This window comes from Leiobunum rupestre, chromosome 4 (assembly GCF_980474605.1).
Source record: "Leiobunum rupestre chromosome 4, qqLeiRupe1.1.hap1, whole genome shotgun sequence".
Taxonomy (NCBI): domain Eukaryota; kingdom Metazoa; phylum Arthropoda; class Arachnida; order Opiliones; family Sclerosomatidae; genus Leiobunum; species Leiobunum rupestre.
In genome coordinates, this window is record NC_143387.1 from 62,983,235 (window position 1) to 63,005,094 (window position 21,860).

The 21,860-nt window shown below is 37.6% G+C and overlaps 1 protein-coding gene across 1 annotated transcript; it reads left to right on the top strand.

Annotated features, from left to right (window-relative positions):
- The first annotated feature begins 7,423 nt into the window (after nucleotides 1-7,423).
- On the top strand, nucleotides 7,424-17,554 carry LOC149948701 (sodium-dependent glucose transporter 1A-like). The gene is made up of 5 exons (XM_090172415.1): nucleotides 7,424-7,499; nucleotides 15,345-15,451; nucleotides 15,520-15,646; nucleotides 15,726-15,884; nucleotides 15,947-17,554. Exons 1-5 carry the CDS (start codon nucleotides 7,472-7,474, stop codon nucleotides 16,903-16,905), a joined length of 1,380 nt encoding a protein of 459 aa, XP_090028541.1. The 5' UTR covers nucleotides 7,424-7,471; the 3' UTR covers nucleotides 16,906-17,554.
- Nucleotides 17,555-21,860: the final 4,306 nt, after the last annotated feature.

A 21,860-nucleotide genomic window follows, 5' to 3' on the forward strand; every position in this document is an offset into this window, starting at 1 on the left:
AATTACCCTAAAGCCGCCGCCAAAAACAAACCTCTAAAAGTAGGTTACGCCTCTAAGCATTAGAAAGACCGGCTGACGGCCTTGGCGCTTTAAGCGAGCTCGCCCCGAGAGATGGAGCTGCCTACTCATATTTGAACGCTAACGGCGCGATTTTTTTTCCCGGTGAACCACGGCACGGTTTTGTCTATTAGAGACTCAGACTAGGTGGATACTTTTCGGTTGTTCTCATAGACATAATAAAGAAATAGACACCTTACGCGGAGTTTGATTTGCCAAAAATATACGGGAGCTATAACTAGCAGACAACCGGCAGTTGTTCCGTATTCCTGGGGTACTACGTGTAAAGCGCCACTTAAGTTTAGTGGCGCTTTAGACTAGGCGCCCACTGGCTCTCTGTTTCGTATCCGTCCTGCCTTCCACAATGCATTGTCTCCGTTACGAAGCAAAGGCTTGTTGAAGCTAGGACGGAGACGTTACGAGGAGCAGTGAGCGCTTGGCCTAGGCCACGTAGTACCAAAAGTGGATATAAAACAGAAAGTCTGGGAGGAAAAGGGTTCGTTAGCTTTCTCAGTGGTTTCCTTCAAAAATGAGGAGCTGTTTCCCCTATACAATGATTGAGCCAATCAGGAACGACTCTGTTACGTTTGGCCTATGTCTCATGACGTCACGGTCAGAGGAAATAGTTCAGATGGGCGATGCTAGCTAACCTAGCGGTAAAACCAAGAAGCATTCCTTGGTAAAATTCCCGAAGACGTTGTCACGTTGGTTAATTTATTCCTTTTTCAAAAATTTTGCCTCTGTTAAGTTCAGCGTGGCTCAAGCTCGTAAGAAATATACACCAGAAGAGTTAGCTTTAAAGCCGAAAAGTAAATTAAGTCAGTGTAATTTACTTATAAAAGATTTGTATTCAATTGGTACTATACAAACCAATGAAGATTTAAACCAAGGCTTAACTAAAATTCCAGTAGATAGGGATGTACAGACAAATTTTAGTATAGTAACATGGATTAAATAACCTTATAAGGTTATTTAATCAATGATAGTAATAACCAAGGTAATAATGCAGAATCGCAAACTGAGATTTTGGGTTCAACTGTATCTCAAGAAAAGGGGGATGAAATTAATTGTTTTACAACTAATAAACTTAAATGTGCTAAACGTAAATGTGAGCCAAATGAAGCTGCTAAGGAGACAAATTGTGATGAAGATTTTACACTGTTGAAGAAATAAAAAGTGGATAACTGCACCCCGATTAAATTACTAACTTCAGTTGATAATGTCCCATGTAGCCTGTCGTGTATAATATTTTATATTGAAACTTTTCTCAATCACCGCTGGGACTTATCGAATTATAGTTTAAAATGTTTCTTTAAATTTTAATCATATTTCACAACTGAAGTAGTTTCTTTAATTGTTTTCCCTGGATTATTTCTACCAGATGAGAGGTGAAACTGATCCGATAACCATTTTTGTAACTGTTGACACATACGGCATTAGGGAATCATGTGCAATAAATAAACCTCCGTTGTTAATTCCGCTCAAAACTACAGGGATTTTATTGAGGTTTTTTGCCAAGCTATCCAATGTACTACATTGGAGAGTTCATTTGCATATATTGGGTCATAAATTATAACTGGGTCAATTCCTTCTTCATTAAGTACTAAATTGTATACCCAATTATTCCATGCGTACAGAAAGCCACTATCCTCCTCTTTCTTCAGAGTAATGCGAATGTAACAACTCGTGTTGAGAACACATATCTTCTAGTAGTTCTTTTAAAGTTCCATTGTTTTTAAATTCGTTAAACACTTTAAGCCGCACACCCCATTCAAACAAAACAAAAATGTTTTTATCAATTATCTACCTAAGCCTTGCCAAACATGTGCATTTTCACAAAGAGCAGACGCACCAAATCCAGCCCAAAGACTATATAATCAGGTGGATAAGGAACTGAAGAAGAACTATAATATATCAGCCGATTTACGCAGGTACATGCGAGTAAAGCGCCATTTGTAATGCTCCGCCAAAGGGGGTAGGCACAAACTAGGGGCATGCTTGGGGGATCCTCATTTTTGATGGAACAGGGCTACCGGGTCCTCCCAGACTTTCTGTTTTATATCCACTTTTGGTAGTACCTAATGCTTAAGAATATTTATCCGGTTTAAAATCAGACACAAACTTTAGGGTAGAATTTGATAAACGGGTAGTACTTTTATGTAAGTTAACATGTTTCATAATTCGTTTTAGTTATTTTTTTTAGTAAAAAGTTATAGAAAAAGTGTTTTCTACAAATAATCTGTTTTTATTTGGTAAAAAAGGTTAATATTAGTTAATAAGTAAAACAATACCGGAAAAGGTTTCATTCCATAAGTAGGATCATATTATTTCGATGAATATTCATTCTTATTTAAAATCTTTGTATAACTATAGGTTTCCCTTATCTAAACCTACAATACTTTCTCAATGGACAATTGCTGTAAATCGCGACACATTCAAATCATGATTTAATTTGTAATGATCACTTTTTAGAACGGGATATAAGAATTGTAAATGGCAAAAGATGGGTCACACCAAAAGCCATTCCAACTCTGGTTTGGTTTCCATAGAATTAAAACAAGTAAAAATAGTCTAAATAATTTAAAGAAATTACATCCAGTTGAAAGTGAAATAGAAAAAACCGGTGATGCTAACTTCTCACCTTTAAATTTTGACCAAGGATCATTTCGTGTAGGTTTAATTATGTTATAATAATTTGAGCAAGATCTCCTTGGTTTTTAGCCAATTTTGTTTAGTTGTTATGAAGAGATATTCCTCTCTCTATAAAAGAAATGTAGTCTAAGAACTAGAACTTGCTGTATTACGAAATATTGTTGGCATGGACATCTTACCAGATCACCACGAACATGTTTGATGCTGAAGTTGGAATCGAACATCATCATTAAGAAAGTTATTAATTTATATTGCAAGCTCAGACTCCACAAATTAGCGAAAGACAAAAATCTAGAAATGAAGGGTCAAGCCATCAGACTTAAATTGTCAAAGCTAATTTTATTTCAAGGACAATAGCTACATACCTTTAGTAGAATCATCCATTTCATCAAAATTCCATTTACTTTTGTTTACAATTTAGAATCTCAGAATATTCCCATAACAAGCCATAACCACAACACACCGGATAGTACACGAGTTACTTAAGCCTTTGACAAAATATCATTTCGCAATTAGAATTTTTTTGTTTTTAATTATAAGATTATCTGCTGCTTTTTATTTGGGTTTTGAAAGAATTAATTGACTTATTTAAAAATTATAATAAAAATTAACCTTATTATAAATTCTCACAGCCAAAATATTCGCGAATCACGTCAGAGTACCTAAAAGATTACAAACACGAACATGTGTGACGTGTCACGTGATGATTTTTATTTTCTCACCTAATCGACAGGCGTCGCTTAAACGTGGTACCACAGGAATACGGAACAAATACCGGTTGTCTGCTTGGCGTCGCCTCCGTATTAACCGCCCGTAGAATCTTGGGTCTATTTCTTTATTATGTCTATGGTTGTTCTGGAACAGAAGGTGTACACCTTTTGCGCTAAATTAAACAATTCGCTTGTTCTGGTGAACTATTCGTCAAGGTCAGGGGTCCGAGTCTACAACTCTCCTTATGATTCGTAAGGATCAAAAATTGTCCTTAAAAATTAAATTATCCTTATAATCGAATTTTCGTATTCTACTCCTATCCTTGAGCGAAAATAGTCCTTAAGTTTAAGCACGGCCAACTTTGATTTCTCGCGCATCTCTCGCGCTACAGCGGCCATCTCATTCGTTGACGTTTCTGCGTTAACCTACGAGCAAAAGATGTGTATGACGTCAGCGCCCCTAGCGGATTATTATTTTTAGTATAGTTTTTACATTGAAGACAATATAACCACCGAGCGTGGCGCTGAACTCCTACACATTATAGTACAGTTTATAGGGGGAAAATCCTTGCTCGCGGAATTTCGACGAATGTGTTGGCCGTAGTAGCGCGAGCAGCGCGTGATCAAAGTTGGCCGTGGTTTAAGTGAGGTAAAACCTCTCCTTAGAGGCGTAAGGACCAAAAATTATCCTTATTTGGCTTATATTTCAAGATGGCCGCCTTGATAAATATAGAAATTTTGTATTAAACATCGATTTTCAGTGCAAAATAATAACAATAAATTGATATCGTAATTAATTAATTTTAAAGGTATTTGTTCCCATGAATAAAGGTATAGTGTATTTGACAGTACATAAATTGGTTGTAATATCTACTCTAAGATTATACAAGAATTTAATTATGTCCAATATTTATTTTCATAATTTAATATAAAGAGATAAGTTCGGGAAACGCTATTGTATAAGAATGGGCCACGTGGTCAAGTTTTATATTTGCTTCTGACGGATCATAAAGAAAGGATTCCATAAGGACCATGATAGTAGAATTTTCGCGAAAATTTTTAATTATCTTTAGCTTATCCTTAAGAGCGAAATAAGGATTTATATTTATGTATGGAATCCTTATTTTTATTAATAAACATTTTTACCCAGACTCGGAACTATTCACCACCACAGAATCGGAAAATATTGTATGCAGCTTATTCAAATGAGCAAAATGAAAATAGTAGTGATATTTATTACACAAAAAAATTACGTCATGTGGTTTCTCTTGTTACCCTACTCCGAAATCCCAAAACTACTCTTTTAAAGCAAGTGGCAGCTCAGTACCTATAGATGACTCAATCGTTGACTACGTTATTACCAAAGCCCGTGCACTCTTCCTAACAAGGGTGATACATTTTTAACATGTTTGTTTGCTTCTGATTCACGAAAGATGACTCTTTAATAGATCTTTTTATAAAGTAACGAGGCCTTCAGGCCGGCGGATAATATGGGTATGGTGGGTAGAAGTACTCACCCGGGAAATTCCGGGTGGGTATTTTACCCACCCGGAATTGATGTCATCAAAGTCGGTACTATGGGGATAGAGCCACGGCCATTGTCACAGAATAGCTAGGTTTCCACAATTTTCCAGGGACTACGTATTTTTCCTATCCCCTCCTTGATTAAGTTAATTCATTCAGTATAAAAACTGCAGAAGTAAATTTGTAAAATAGGTTATTAAATATTAGTTTTTAATTCTAATGAGACAAGTGTGAATAGTAAAATGCAGTCTTCCCAAAAGGGCAAATCACAACTTAAGCATAGACCTTTGACAAGTCTTTTCATTTCCTTCGCGTCCATCCCCTTTCTATTTCTCAAAATACGGTAAAGACTGACTTCTATCGGGAAGTGATGCGGAAGTTAAATGCAACACTATCTTTATCTCACGCTTTAAATATCGGTGCTGTTGAAAACTATGCACGCGGCACTGCCCCGATTGAAATAGATTAAAGTAAATCATCAAAATCAAAATTTAAAAATACATAAAATGACAAAAGCATAATTTTCACAAGTGTATTTAAACGTTAATGTTTGTCGTCATTAGTCTCTTTGTATCAAACATTTATATAAAATAGTTATTAGCTACCTCCCGTTGTGAAGTAGGAATTATAAGTGCATATGCATAAACTATAAATTTTAGAAGGTAAACGATACTAAATGTATATTACATATATGATATTGAGTTGATTATTTGGTTAGTAGTGGGCTCTAATGTAAGTGTTCAAAAAATAAATAACTGATTCTCCCTAAACTGCTTATTTGACACCAAAGCCATAAAGTCTCCATTTATTTTTTAAATAATTGTAATTTAAATAATCGGTGCCTAATTTTAAGGAACGAAGTCTTCTACCATAAATTGGGTAGTAAAAGTACCCACAGTTGTCAGTACTACGTTTTATAACGTTGTCTCTACCTTTCTATATAATTGAGTTTAAATATTAGTACTCAGATCCTTCAAACATCATTACACGTAGCCATATGAATTTTAATAGCTACATGAAATCACGCGTCAAAATATTTGGAAAAATTGTTGAATCAGTTCATTTCCGAAAATGCAAAGCGCAGTACAGTTTTTGCATTGCGCAATTAATACTATGTAATAATAAATTTGAATAATACTAAATTTTTGTAGTTTTTACCTCTATCAATTTCTCTTAATTAGTATTATATAGGCCTATCTTTTTATGTAGGATAACCCAATAAATCCGCCCCCCCCCTTCTTCTGACTACCCACCCGAGATTAACACGATCCGCCGGCCTTGGGCCTTCTTGTTTAAATTTTGCTCTTACGTCATAGTTTCGTCTACGAGTGCGCGATTCAGTCGCTAGCTCGTGCGAAGAAAATACTAATAAAGCTGGGTCTTATGACGTAATAGCAACAGTTTAACAAAGTGGGGCAAGACCATTTTTTATTCTATAAAATAAACTATTTGTGGCGAATTCAACTTCTATAGAGAAGCTAAACAAAGTAAACTATATACCAAATATGTTACAATGCAACAGTTTGCACTTTGTAACGCAACATTTCTTTGTGGGCCTTAACGCTTAAAGTTTGAAACCTTGCCCTTGTCTAGGCAACAGGGTCCAGATGTCATACAAACTCCTGGCCAGAATTGTCTAAAATGACAGAAATTAATTGAAGAAATTTCCCGTGCACGGGGCTCGAGGGGTAAGACAGTCTCAGATAATCTGTACACCGAGTTCGTGCATTTAGCACTGTTAAAGGTACATATTTTGAAGAGTTGGCGAGTTCCATTTAGCACTGTCAAAGGTACGGCAGTGTACACCGAGGTCGCAGAGTGTCTTACCCCTCAACGGGGCTTTATGTCATTCTCGGCGGGTGAGTTCGACTTTGATAGTGTATTAGGTCCGACCGAGGTTTAGCGTTAAAATTTATATGCTAAATTATAATAAATACCTTTCCGATTGATATATGATCAAAATTATGAAAACTTACACGCCTTTATTATGTTTATCAAGTATCAACATACATTGTAGTCGATTACTATTTTTATAAATAGTTATGATAAATATTATTCGTCGGTTAACTTGAGAAATTGTAGGCGCTAAGCTACAAAATATGTTGGGTGTATTAGGGGAAAGTATCCAAGAGATTTTCTTTGGAAGTTTACTGTAAAATATGCAATTTAATGGATTCAAAATACTAAATTTATGTACAACAGCTGGAAGTTTAAGCCTAGAAACATTTTAATTAAAAAGTCGTCTGCTATTATGAAGGGCTTGCCACCACCCTCCTACGTCCCGGTCATCAGAATTAGTGTCGTTAAAGTCGCTCGATGATTTGGGGCTTAGGTGGAGTTGACATTTAGTTAACATATATTAAAACAGCTCGAAGCCTCAAAACCTTTTCGATTAAAAAAAGTTCTTAAAATTTAAAAAATTATTGCATTAAGAGCGATTGTAGTGTTCTTTTTAAAGATTTATAAGTAATTTTCTTCGCAGGCTAATCTAAGAAATTGCTGGAGGTTGTCGCAAGGTTTCCAGAATCATGGGTGACGTCATCGAATCAGATATTGGTATTTTATCTAATTTATATCAATAATTTGTCTTTAAAATGGGGATCAAAGAAGAAACTTTCGCCGTCAATTCTGTGAGCGAGCTAGAGGTCTTAAAAGCAGACAAAAATGATTTATTCGATTAGTTATCTTGACGACGCGTTTTTTTTAAACGAAAACTAGCCAGCTCACTCACGTCACTAACTAACTAACGTTTCATCTTAGACACCAATTATCACCAGGGCTGATTAAGACCTTTAGAGCCATAAGCGCTGAAACATTTGGTGCCATCTAGGAGCAACAAACGCAAGGAGAACGCAACTAGCCTTCATTGGACGAGCCTTTACGCTGAACGTTTTACGGTCGGGGTGGAAGACAATTTCCGAATTTTCCCCTTCCGACGGCAGCAGGCGCTAGAGCGTCTAACCAATGAAAAACGTACCCAGGAAAATGCACGACTTCTGACGGGTTGCGTTCTCCTAGTGCGGGGTGCTGTGTTTGTTGCTCCTAGGTGCCATCATATAAATCTCAACCTGATTTCGCTACACCCAGAAGAGTAACTACGGTCTCTGGGGCTCACCCGGGGAAACTCGTTTCGGGGACCCTTATCATGAGGACCATCTTCCCTCTGAATCTTTTGGGGTCGGCTCACGTCGTATTCCCTTTTGGGCCGTTTTTTGCGCCACTAGCTGCACCATTTACTATTTTGCGCCATCCCTTACCAAAATCATGACTGTCACTTTTAAACTTAAAAAAGGTTTATTTAAAGCTGCCACAGTTCCAAATACAGCCTCAAATCAGATTTAATTCATACTTATTCTGAGAAAATGAGTCTTAATTGAGGTGCAAAAATCTTGTAAAATCAAGTTTTAAATAAGTATGCAAGAATAAACACATTTAAGACTTAATTTAAGCTGCCACAGTTCCAAATACATCCTTATTGATAACTTATTTCTAAATCAAGTCTTAAAGCCACAGTTCCAAATACATAGATCCTTATTTATTTCTTATTTCATACTTGTTTTGAGTCTAAAACAAGTCTTAAATGTGTTTATTCTTGCATACTTATTTAAAACTTGATTTTACAAGATTTTTTGCAACCGTAATTAAGACTCTCGTTAGTCTCAGAATAAGTATGAATTAAATCTGATTTGAGGCTGCATTTGGAACTGTAGCAGCTTTAAATAAAACCTTTTTAAGTTTAAAAGTGACAGTCACGATTTGGGTAAAGGAATTCTATGTATTTGGAAATCTGCCGATATCAGTAAAACTAATATACATCCAGGGTGCCCTGTATGTGAGCAGTCTTCTGCAATCTATAGCGAAATTCTTTACAAATTATTGCATGGCGATCGCTATATAGCTGGTAGTTTTTACGCTAGGGTGTCCTTTAAAAAAATAAAATTATTTTCTAATACACTTAAAATTTTGAAACTGTTATTTTATAACAAAAATTTTAATTTTAAGTATGTGAGGGTTTCAAGTAAGTTTAGCTTAACCAAATATAGCAGGCCAATCCCGTATGACCATTTTGTAACCAAGCTTCAAGATTCAAGTTGCAAATCCATTACCATTAATCTTAAGGGGTCATTATAGTTGAACTCATGATGAGTTCCATTGTTTGGACTTTACTACAATATAATTTTAAAAGTATAATTTAAAAGTATAATACAGTAGATCATATGAAATATTTGGTGTATTGTTTGGACTAATGTATATATATTTATATCAATTGCGCGGCACGAGAGTGAAACTCATTTTAGATAACACTACCAAAATAGCTAGATAAGAGGATCCAGTCGAAAGTTTAACATGAAATTTACGATTACTTTTAGTTTAACTTCAAATTGTTACCTCTAAGCAACTCTCAATTAAGTCCCTTTCAAGTCCCCAAATATGAGTCTTCAAATATGAGACTTAAGTGAAATCTTAAATGACTCTTATTTTTATCTAAAATTCTAACCCATAGTAAACTCTCAATTAAGTCTCTTTCAAGTCCCCAAATATGAGTCTTAAAATATGAGACTTAAATTAAGTTAAGTCTTAAATGACTCTTATTTTTATCTAAAATTCTAACCTATAGTAAACTCTCAATTAAGTCTCTTTCAAGTCCCCAAATATGAGTCTTCAAATATGAGACTTAAGTGAAGTCTTAAATGACTCTTATTTTTATCTAAAATTCTAACCCATAGTAAACTCTCAATTAAGTCTCTTTCAAGTCCCGAAATATGAGTCTTCAAATATGAGACTAACCGTGAAGTCTTAAATGACTCTTATTTTTATCTAAAATTCTAACCTATAGTAAACTCTCAATTAAGTCTCTTTCAAGTCCCCAAATATGAGTCTTCAAATATGAGACTTAAGTGAAGTCTTAAATGACTCTTATTTTTATCTAAAATTCTAACCCATAGTAAACTCTCAATTAAGTCTCTTTCAAGTCCCGAAATATGAGTCTTCAAATATGAGACTAACCGTGAAGTCTTAAATGACTCTGATCTTTATCTAATATTGTAACCCATAATTAACTCTCAAATAAGCCTCTTTCAAGTCCACAAAAATTAGTCTCCCTATATGATACTAAATTGAAGTCTTAAATAACTCTTATTTTAATATAATATTGTAACTCATAATCAACTCTCAATTAAGCTGCTTTTAAGTCTATAGAAATGAGTCTTCCTAACTGGGACTAAAATGAGTTTCATTTAAATATATAATAATAAAACTCTTTTATTGACACTAAAATAGATTTTATTTAGGACCCACAATTCTGGTCTCAGTTTTTAATGCTTACATAATACTTGAAAATCCTTGATCCTTCATTGAGACTAATTAACGACTAAAGTAAGACTCACATTTTGGTAAGGGATATGATTCATAGCAAATTTGGCAATAGAATATTCTGTGGTGTCCCCTTCCTTGGTTGTCCTAATCACCTTTATTAACGACCTCTATTGACGGCTTTTCAAATTTATTTTGCGCGTGAAGGCAGATAATTTTGTCTGTTCGCCCAAGACATGTAGGAGCAGTGTCGTTCGTAAAAACGATTATTTCGAAATCGCCCAGTTATTATATGTCTTCAAATGTGTATGGCAGATGGTATCAAGTTAGATAGTTGCACGTCCCACAGCTATGCTGCTGTACATGTGGTTGAAAGTTATCGTATTGAAAAAATAACCGACAAATAAGTCGAATTCACATGTAAACGAGGCATAACAAATAATATAAAGGATGTTATTCACATGTGTGTCATAAATTTTAGGGCGTGGTCCTTGGATTCTAATGAGTCAAAAATGTCCTATGAACATGGGTCCTAAAATGCTTTGCTTCAGAGTTTTAGGCCCACAAAAACCGGGCCGCAAAACCAGGGCCGTGCTTAGGGGGTGGCGAGCCGGGCGGTCACCCAGGGCCGCTAAAATTTTCCTATAGGGATGTATATACCGGAGGGCCGCTAAAATCACAATTGTCAGTTTCGCCCATGCATTTCGCCCGGGGCCGCGAGACCTCTAAGCACGGCCCTGCGCAAAACAACGAAATAGCCATGTGAAGTTCGGTATTCTACCTTGAATCCAATTTATTATTTATTGGTTTTTTTAACGGTGAAGTGATAAACACAATAGCAAATGTCAAAAGTTCATTATTGAACTAGCTAAATCCTACAATAATTTTATTTAAATTAAGTTCCATTATTACAAAGAATCGAGTTTAATCAACACTGTTAAACTTGGTCAATGCCAATTCAAAGTATTTTCCCCGATGGATGCTTGGATAGTGCTTCTGATTTTGGAAAGCGCACAAGAGCGAAATACGAATGTTAAGGAAACGGAATAGTACATTAACTCTTGAAGACACGGAATGGTACTTGCTAGTGTTGAATACGCCAAATGGTACTTGCGAATGTTTACAATTGTTCCATTTAGTAAGCATGTTTTTAATGGTGAAACGATAATGACCATAACTGATGTCATTAATTGACTTGAGTATAAGTCCTACAATAGATTTAATAACACTTAGATACAATTTTTTAAAGATTCGACATAAATGTTAACTACTTAGAATTTAATTTTGAAACGCAAATTTCTGTTTTATTTAATTGTTCGATATGGCCCCCTCCGGCTCTAATACAGGTACGAGCTCGTCGTACAAACGATTCTCGAAATCTTTGAAAGATTGCAACTGTGTTGCTGATAGCTTCACAGCCATAAATTATGCGTTGTCGCGGGTCGTCAACGTTCCGAACTTCAGTCTTGTAAACTAAGAAAAACGTCGCATAGGTTTAAATCGGGAGATCGTGCTAGCCACTCAACTGGTGCACCACGAATTATCCACCTTAAAGGAAAAGTCGCGTCAAGATGAGCTCCTACGTCGCGGCTAAAATGGGGTGGAGCTCCATCATGCAGTAACCACACGCGCCCTCTCGTGTCAAACGGCACGTCTTCGAGTTATCTTTACTCCACTGGTGAGTGTTGTGCAAGTTGAGTATACAGTCACGGGAAAAATTGGCTTCATCAGCTGTTAACAAAATACTCGAGAACTGATGGCCATGACCTACCTTGTCAACAAACCACTGAGTAAAGTCAACTCGCCTAGAATAGTCTGCGTCGTTCAGAGCTTGAACCTTTTGAAGGTGTACGGGTTAAATTGATGACAAATTGATGACAAATGCAAAATTCACCAAACCATATCGTGATTTACACCCAATTGTCTCCCAACTCGCCGGTCATTTGCTCCAGGATCGTTTTCGACAATGGTAAGAACCTAAAGTAAAGACGAATCGTATCGAATAACATATTTTAATCAAAAACTAGTTGAATTAAGTTGGATAAGTACCTGTTACTCAAGTTCTTCGTGTTCTTTCAAGTGTCTGTCAAAAGCGACAAATGTGCGTCGATCTGGCAATGGTCTTTGAGGGAATAGTAAAGAACTAAGTCAAAAAAGTCAAATAACGAAATTGAAATGTATCCCCCTGACCTAACGCGTTCAGAGCAGATCAAGTTAGATAACACCTGCACAACTAGTATTAGGTCTCATTAAGTACAGCTAAGAGCAAAACGTTCGGTGTGGTATTGTTAGTGTAATTTTTTTCTTCCACCTAGGCTGAATGGTCAGCCCCTGCAGCAAAATGAATTGTTTCAAAGTCGGGCCGACGTCGACGAATTATTAAAAATCTGTGGTCGGCCGACCATACTATTTTGAGTCGAAATGTCCTACCCGAAAAAGGGTCGGCCGACGGTCGACCTACCTTTAACGTTTGACTGTATGCCAACTTAAAAAAGTAATCCCCTGTAGCAATTTGAGGTCGGGCCGACGTCGACAAAAAAGGTCGATCAGCATGGTCGGCCGACAGTTGGCCGACCTTCCTTTTTTAGTCGAAATGTCCTAGCCGCATATGGGGCCGACAAATATTGTCCTAGTAAAATAATGGTCGGCCGACCGGCGATCGACTAGAAAATTTTACTTAATATGGATATATAAACGACTCTTAAATGACTACTGGCCGAATCTGAAATAACTCTGAGCCGACTTTAAGTAGACAGTTTAGCGACTCCGAAACGACGTTGAGTCGACGACCAATTTAATAGTATTTCCGACTCGGACCAAAAAAATATACCAATTTGATTTCCTAAAAGATATTTAGCTGTGTTTGTATTGGTAACATTTTTTTATAAGTTTGTAAACATTAATCAACGATTTATCGTAATTTCAGATTTAATCCCAGCAGTTTAAGAGGCAGGAAATATTTAGTAGTGCTCGCAAAACGTTCCCTCGATTTGAATTAACCATATATTTCCCTAAAATATTTAATTACACGAATATGACCTACTTGAGTTAAGAGATTTTTGAAAAAGCAAACATTTTCAGGCTGAATATATGATCTTTTTCGACAAAGTAGAGTAAAGAAAAGAAATTATTTAAAAAACTGTTTTAATTTGTTTTATTAAATCACTAATTTTCACAGTTCCGCGCGATTAATTTAAAAATAAACTGTTGGATATAAGTCGACCATTAGTCGTGTTATAAATGCGCAATGGCTTTTTCAAGTCACGACAGCAATTACAATTTAAGGTCCACGTTCGGACTCTAATTAATAGTTGCATTGATAAGACTTATTGGGTCGGTAAGTGGTCCAATCTATTAGGTCACCATACCGACTTTAAAAGGGATAAAAAAGTACTTACCTGCAATTATCGCAAAAACGTTTACGACTTTTAGAGTCGGCATCTGGACTAGGATCGAAAAGCGACTTTACGACCAAAGCCCGAGCCTAAATCAACTCTCTGTAATTAAAGGTTAACAGACTTACCAAAGATTGTCAAAACACGTGGAATAAAAGCGACTTCTCATATTTTATTCTACGTGTTGGTTGGGTTCGAGTAACAATCTTTTAAACATTGGCGGCTATTTTCCAAGATGGCGGACAATCCTACTAGAATTGATTCCGGTGTCTTGGTATAAACCCTCTAGCACCAGAATCGATACGCAATAGAAATACGAAAATTTTAGGCAGTCGGCCCGACGAAGTTTTTGGAGTCGGTTAACCATCACATTAAGAGTCGTTATAGAGTCACGGTTTGAAATGGGCCAACTGTGGCCCAACGTCGTTTTGGAGTAAGAAACAGGTACATTTTTAGTCAACACAGAGTCATGCTTTAAAGGCCAGCCGACCATAACTCCCTAGGGCATTTCGACTGAAAGACCAAAGGTCGGCCGACCGTCAGCCAGCCTAGCCATTTGAGGGCTTTGTCCGACGTCGTCCCGAATTAAATTTGCTACAGGGCATAATAAGAAAGTTTGTTTCTTATTTACTATCCGAATTTCGTTACTCTTATAAATTAATACTAAACTTCGTAAGGTCGTTTTTGAGTCGCCAAGTAGTCCAAAATATTAGGTTACCATACCGACCTTAAAAGGGATCAATAGCGTACTTACGCGAAATTATCTCAAAATGGTTTAAGACTTTTAGAGTCGGCATTTGGACCAGGACCGAAAAGCGACTATTCGACTAAAGCCCGACCCTAAATCGGCTCTTTGTGCTACAGGGGAGGCTTTACGAAAATCAAACTGTATCAGTACCATTCTGTGTCTTCAACAGTTTCCTTAACACTCGTATTTCGCTCTTGGGCGCTTTCCAAAATCAGAAGCACTATCCCAGCATCTGGGAAAATACTTTGAATTGGCATTCGCCTCGTACCAGACTACCAGTTGCTTATTTCCAAAATGTCTGACCCGGTTTAACAATGTCGATAAAACTCGATTCTTTGAAATAATGGACCTTGGCTTTAATACAATTATTGTAGGATTTAGCACACTTCTGCGAGTTCCATAATTAACTTTCGGCATTTGCTTTTGTGTTTATCATTTCACCGTTAAAAACACACAAATAATATATGGAAACAATTGGATTCAAGGCAGAATACCGAACTTCACATTACTGGCTATTTCGTTGTTTTGGGGCCCGGTTATTGTGGGCCTAAAACTCTGAAACAAAGTATTTTAGGACCCATGTTCATAGGATATTTTTGACTCATTTGGGCCCAAAAGAACACGTCCTAAATTTTATGACATACTTAACCGTAACACCCTGTATAGAGAGCGTAACTATAACTTTTCATTGGAAACTTCTTGATCCTCCCCCGTTATTTATTTTTAACCTTCAGTGCCCCCTATCAGAAACTTGATAACGCTTAACAATACTGAATGAAATTTAATCTTTAAGTAAACGCCAATATGCGGAGATGGTAGATTATGATGTGATAAACTCGGATAAAGAAACGCCTTCGTCATTCATACTCCATTCGAGTAATTTGTCGTGAACATAGAGGACACGAGTCTAATTATTGTTTTCTTTTATTTAATTTCGGTTTATAGATATTTTGGCAAGTGAAATGACGCGTCCTTCTCTGTGGTCGAAACTCTACTCGGATCGAGTGAGAATCTTCCGAACTGTCAACTTGTATTTGGCATTTTTCAGTATGGTAAGAAACTTAATTAATTTGATCATTTTATTTGGATATTTTACGAACGTGCAGTGTCCGTTTTTAAGGGACTGACCATGTCCATTTCGGGACCTACACTGCCGGATGTCGAGAAAAACGTGGGAGCGACTTCCACGGATATGGGCTATATATTGGCTTCCAGATTCATCGGGGCTAGCGCTGGATGCGTCTTAGGTTCGTGACCAATGAACATGAGTGGCAATTTGCTTTAATATTTACTTTCGTTTAACTCGCGGATGTGTTGCTTTTTCAGGAGGTTGGATCTTTGGTCGATTCAACCGTCAGCTGCTCTTCTCCATTGGTGTCTTTATAATTGGTGCGACATCTCTTATGGTTCCATACATGAAACACGTGCCTCTTCTAGTCGTTGCTATTTTCCTCAACGGGCTGTCTGCGGGAGCCGTTGATACTGGTAATTGAGGCTCTAATGACGTTTAACCAAAACGCTCCCGTGGTAATGTACTAATTTCTTAGGCGGAAATGTTTTGTGTCTCGATCTGTGGATGAACAACCCAGCGCCGTTCTATCAAGCTCTTCATTTCAGCTTCGGCGTTGGATCGGTGATCGGGCCCTTGGCAGCCGAACCGTTCCTATCTCCCGACGACAATTCCACCAACGTCAATACCTCTGTTTCGTCAAGGACAAATGGCAGCGGAAGTCGAATTGAAATAGCGTACATAATTGTGTGCAGTTTGGTTTTCATATCGGCTATATCCAACTTGGTGTCGTTCTTCTACGACCGTTCCGAGGTGAGAAGCAACACCGAAAAGAAGAGGGACACGGATTACGCGCCGGGCTCGATGCTACCGCGCATCCTGATCGGGTTAGGAATGGCGTTCTTGGTCGCGTACACCTTTTTCGAGAGCTCTTTCACCCAGTACCTGACTAGCTTCGTCGTCGCTAGTAAGATGAAACTGAAGAAGACCGATGGTTCCTTCATGACCTCCGTTTTCTGGGGCACAAACACCTTCATCAGAGCCTGTTCCATCTACGCCTCAACCAAAGTCAAACTGAATTACGTCCTAGCCTTTAACATAACCGTCATGTGCTCAGCTGGAGTGATTCTAGCCATTTGGGGCGATACCAGTCCTACCACGATGTGGATCGGTACGGCCATGTTGGGCTTAGGAAGCGCCACTATGATTCCTTCCGGTATCGCCTGGATGGAAACGTACGTCGGTGTATCCAATGTTGTGGGGGCTCTCTTTATCATCTCAACGTCAGTGGGCGCAACCGCGTCCACTTCCTTCGTGGGCTACGTAATGGATTACCAGCCCAGGTACTACCTGTACAACATTTTTATCTGTTCGTCTCTTTGCGCCTGCGTTTTCGGTGCCCAGTTAAAAGTGGTGTCGATTATTAAGAAGAAAAGTAAAGGATCCAAACATTCTTCAATTTCAGAAACTTTGCCAAATAACGAAATTATCAACTGATTGAATGTTGATTGATGTAAACCTACATACATATTTATTTCGCTGAGCTCGAATCTTGGCCAGCTGAAGGTTAGCGGGTTATAACTTAGCGAAATCATTTAAGCACCTAAGTATAAATATGTAACATGGTTGTCAGCTGAAGATTACTAACCGCAAAAATATGCCAAATTACTGGTTTCAAATTGTGTACACATCTATGACCAATATAGAGAATATTATGGCCAAAGGTGTATTATTTATCGGCCAAAATATCTCAAATTACTTTCGTGTCTATGCATAAAATAATTAACATTGTTAGTTGAAAGTTTAATATACTAACGTAAAAAATATTTGTCAAATCATATGTAACATTGTTGCCAGTTGAAGGTTTAATATACTAAAGGCACAAAAATATCTGAAATCGTTAGTGGTATAAATATTTGAATATGTCTATTTATTTTTCAAATATGGAAAACTTTCGTCTGTAAAACATATCTATCTTAGTTCCAAATTCAGGTTAGCCTGGTTGTCTCGCGCATTCGTCAACTACTTAGGCCGTAGGCTAGCCCAGGTACGTCAATATCAAAAGAGTGCCTTTAAATAAAATCAAAAATAAACTAGTGTACTGACGTGACTTTAAATTTATTTTAAATAAAATAATTATATTTTCTATATTTTGATTTATTTCTATAGTATTAGTATATAAATGACGTTAGAAAAAGCCACAGTTCAGCTAAAGCAAACATAATATAGAACTAGATTCGAATTCTTCTAGAGCTTTCTGATTGACGGTTTTGTGACACGTGACATACGAAAACTCGGCCTCTATCGGTCGCTTTATTGTCCTATCACGGCCAACTTTGATGACTCGTTGTTGCAGAGCGTCATCAAGGTTGCCCGTAGTCTTATCTATAGCTGGTTATCATGGTAACTATGGAGTCCATTTTTCGGAGTTCCAGCAGGAAGTGGGTAAACGCTATAGACTACGCGTGAGGCAGTTATTTCGAATCTAAGGTACGAGGTCTATATTACCTTTGGCTTAAGATAAATTTTTAGTAGCGCAAACAGCTCTGCCAGATAAACGTTCCTCTGCCGGATTAAAAAGTTAGCAGTATTGTCAGATTCAGATTATTTTGTTTCAAATACAACGAAAATGGCGGATTTTGTTTTCCACTATTGAGATAAGGGAAGGTGTCTACCGATAGGGGCCCCTGCGGGCAGGGGAAACGGGGGTGAAACGGGCCCCTGTAGGGGCCCCCATTTTGCGTACATTTTCGACAGGTCAAAAGGTTAGGTCAATAGGTTAGCTGATTTACGATGTTACCCTGGGTCAATAGGTTATCTATGGCGCTGTGGACACGATGTTATGCAAACAGCCGATCCGTCATAGTTAATATCGGGCGTGGTAACCCATTTTAGGTCAAAAGGTTAGCTGATTTACGAGGTTAGATTATTTACGATGTTATAACCCATAAAACCCAGGTGTTAACCCATTTTAGGTCAATAGGTTATCTGCCCCTATTCGGCGGGCGGTGTGGACTGACACGATGTTATGCAAACAGCCGTTAAATAGTTTCCGTCATAGTTAATGTCGGGCCTAGGGCACAATTCGAGTTGGTTTTCGCCGACAAACACTTTCGGGCCCCTAAGGGTACCGTAAAATAGCGGGCGGTCATCGGTAAAAGTGTTTTGGAAAAAAAAGAGCAGAGTGTATACAAATTATAAGGTTTTATTTATACATTCAAAGTTACAGTACATTAAGCGGATGAAAAACGCTTAAAGATAAAACAATTTATTTTTAATATATTTATAACCATAGTAAACAAATTGTAAAAGTTAAATACACAAAACATATTTTGGTTGGCCACTGTTTCTTTAAAATTTTCAATAATTTTAAATGCTGTTACGTAATTGGACGCGTAGCGTACAAGGGTATCATACCTTTCATGTTCATCCGATAGAAATAAATTGTTTGGTGCACATGGTTCTTTATACAATATTTCGTAAATTTTACGATAATTATCGGTTATAACGTAACCCATTAATTCAAAGAGTTTTTGGTTCACTTTAAGGAGTTGAATGTGCTAATTAATGAAATATTTGAGTCTGTCCAATTCTCGAGTTTCCGGCGCTTTGATTACGACCGACGCTTCGGATATCGTACTTTGCAAGGTTAATTCTTTTTGGTCAGACATGGCGGCGGTCACTAGCGCATCAGATAGCGGGAACGGTGATCGAAAGGGCAACCGTTGGGGATCATTTATTTGTTCCCAGTGGCCGTATAAATTATCCCAGACGCGCGAAGACATTTCAAAGACCTGGTGTGTGATTTTATTGCATAGAGCTACAGATATATCGAGTTCAGACGTGAACCCCGTAGTAACGAAAAGCTCGGATGAAAGTGAATACCGAGGGTTAACTTTCCGCTGAGTCGGATCAAATTTAGACATTTTAGTAGGCGCTGGAACGTTATCTACACAGCTTCGTTAAGACATGATGCTCGAGAAACGGTTTGTAGTGTACTGCCGATGGATGACGGGGGTGAATGCCTTATATATAGCGATAATAATTTGATGACGTAATCAGGATGACGTAATGGGTTTACTCAATGACTCACGCGATTAGTTAAATTATGCGGTGTTATGTGTATAGCGACGGCCATATTGGTAAACCAAAGAGATAGAAATTCTACAAGTCCCATTAAAAGTAAAATCAACGCGATTAGTAATGCGTTTTTAGGATTGTTCGCGATAAGCCGACTAACGGGAGAGGCGGGAATAGAACCTTCCATACCGGAAGTTATCTTTAAACTAAATTTATCAATAAACCAAAAAACGGATTTAACCTTTATATATTTTATAAAAAAACCAAATGTCATACAAATTATTAAAATAAACAAATAACTAAAATAAACAAATGACTAAAATATACAAAAAGAAATATTGACAAATAACTAAAAACGTTTGCCCCCAAAAAAATATCTAACACTTTGAAACGTCTTTTTTTTTAAAAGTTTTTGAGCATATAACTCTTTTACCATGACCATCCTTCTACGCTTAAAAACAGCTGTGAAAACAATCGCTTTTTATAAACATTTCGGTGCGCAAAAAAAGCACACTATTTTAACAATACCCGATTTGACGCGTCATGTTAAATTCAGGAGTCGCGCGTGGATCAAACTTAATTTGCATCGTAAAAAAGGTTAGGGTTGACACAAAAAAAGAGCCCCTAAACCATTTTCCCTTCAAAGAAAAAGACCGTAGGGGGCCACATTGTTCTATTAAGACTCGAGCGGCGTGGGCCCAAAGGATTCCACCCTAAGGGTTTGGTGTCTAATAAAACAGCGGCTCGTAAAAAAAATTGGGCCCGCTCGGAGAACAAGAAGGGCACCGTCAAAAAGTTTTTTTCGTATATTCACCCAGCTTTGTCAAAATAGTCAAAAGAGTTTTCGAGGGCTCTTTTGAAAAACAACTTTTGTCAGCGATAAAAGGATGAACAGCCACCAAATTTACGGGGCTATCATTAAAGTAGCCATTGATCACTAACCATCCTTAAATTTATAGGCTTAAAAAAACAGTGGGCCCATCTTTTAGAAAACAATCGAGTTTTATATAATAGAGTTTCGACTTAACGACGTGATATTATTTTTATACAGCCTCAAAAGATACGTATAAATAGAGCCCGATCGCTTAAAGAAACTTCACTAATCAGCGGAATTCTCAAGTTGGAAGTCGTTTTCTTAGCGCCTAGAAAAAATGGATAGCGAAAGCTTATGTTGGTTTCTAGACGATTTGGAGGTAAATAGACCCTGGTCCGTACCCCAACTGCTGCAATTTTATTACGGAATATGTTTATTTTTAAATTTAGAGCCGGGGTTTGCACCAAATAAGTTACCCGTAATCATTAGCTGTCTGAGTTTTAAATTAATTTTGACGGTTATTGAAATTTTTGAAACTGTTCAATCTATCCCCCACGTTCCAGAAGCGTGCCAAACGGTAGCCGAACTCCGATTATTTAATCAAGCATTACCGCATCGGTTAGGCGAAATTATTGAAGCTAGATATAAAAAGAGGGAAAAAGAATTACTCGAACTCGAGTGGGATGCTATGTTGGGTGCCGAATATGACGAACCTGTGTTGGACTACCTGAAGAGTAAGTTTTTTTCTCTCGTACCGCGTATCAAAAATATATAAGAAATTAAAAAATATATTTGTTTTTTATAGACACCCCTGAAATTGTCACGGTCGATGATGCTGGAGACCCCGAACCGCGTGAATCCGTCGAAATGGTGGACGACTATTTCAACGACCTACTTAACCAAAGCGGTCACGGGGAGGAGGAGGGAGATTTCCCAATTGTAGGGTATATTGAATTTGAGGACCCTAATTGCGTAATTTTGGGTCAGAATGAAAAACAGTTCCCGAACTTCAATATGACGGGAATTGAATTGGAAGCTGAAATATCGGGTAATATAGCGGAAGGGCTTGCCAGGGTCACTGAAAGGGTATTACGTGATGTAAGTCCCGCTGACATGGTACAACTAGTAATCCGTAGTTCGGCGCTGGGTGCGGTGCATCCCGATATAACCCTTTCATTTAGGAGACGTGACCAAATTGATATCGAGGCCCTTCTCGACGAGATTTCAGAATCTATATATTCAGATGAGGAAGAAGCGTTTTTCATGGCACCCGTTAATTTAACTTTTTCCATTGTCCGGTTACCCCAAGGCGGGGGCTGGGCAAAACGGAAACGACTAGAGAAATTTGCCATGTTTTCTAGAAATAGACAATCAATTGTCCGTATTGCGAACAGCGACTCAATCTGTCTCGCTAGAGCTCTTTGCGTCGGTGTGGCGCTGTGTAAATATCAGAACGAGCCCGAAAACAAAAGACTAAAAACGGTCTATGAAACTTTGTCGCATACCAAAGGCGCTCCTCCTATGCTCCAAATCGGGTGTCCGACCTAATAAAGAATGC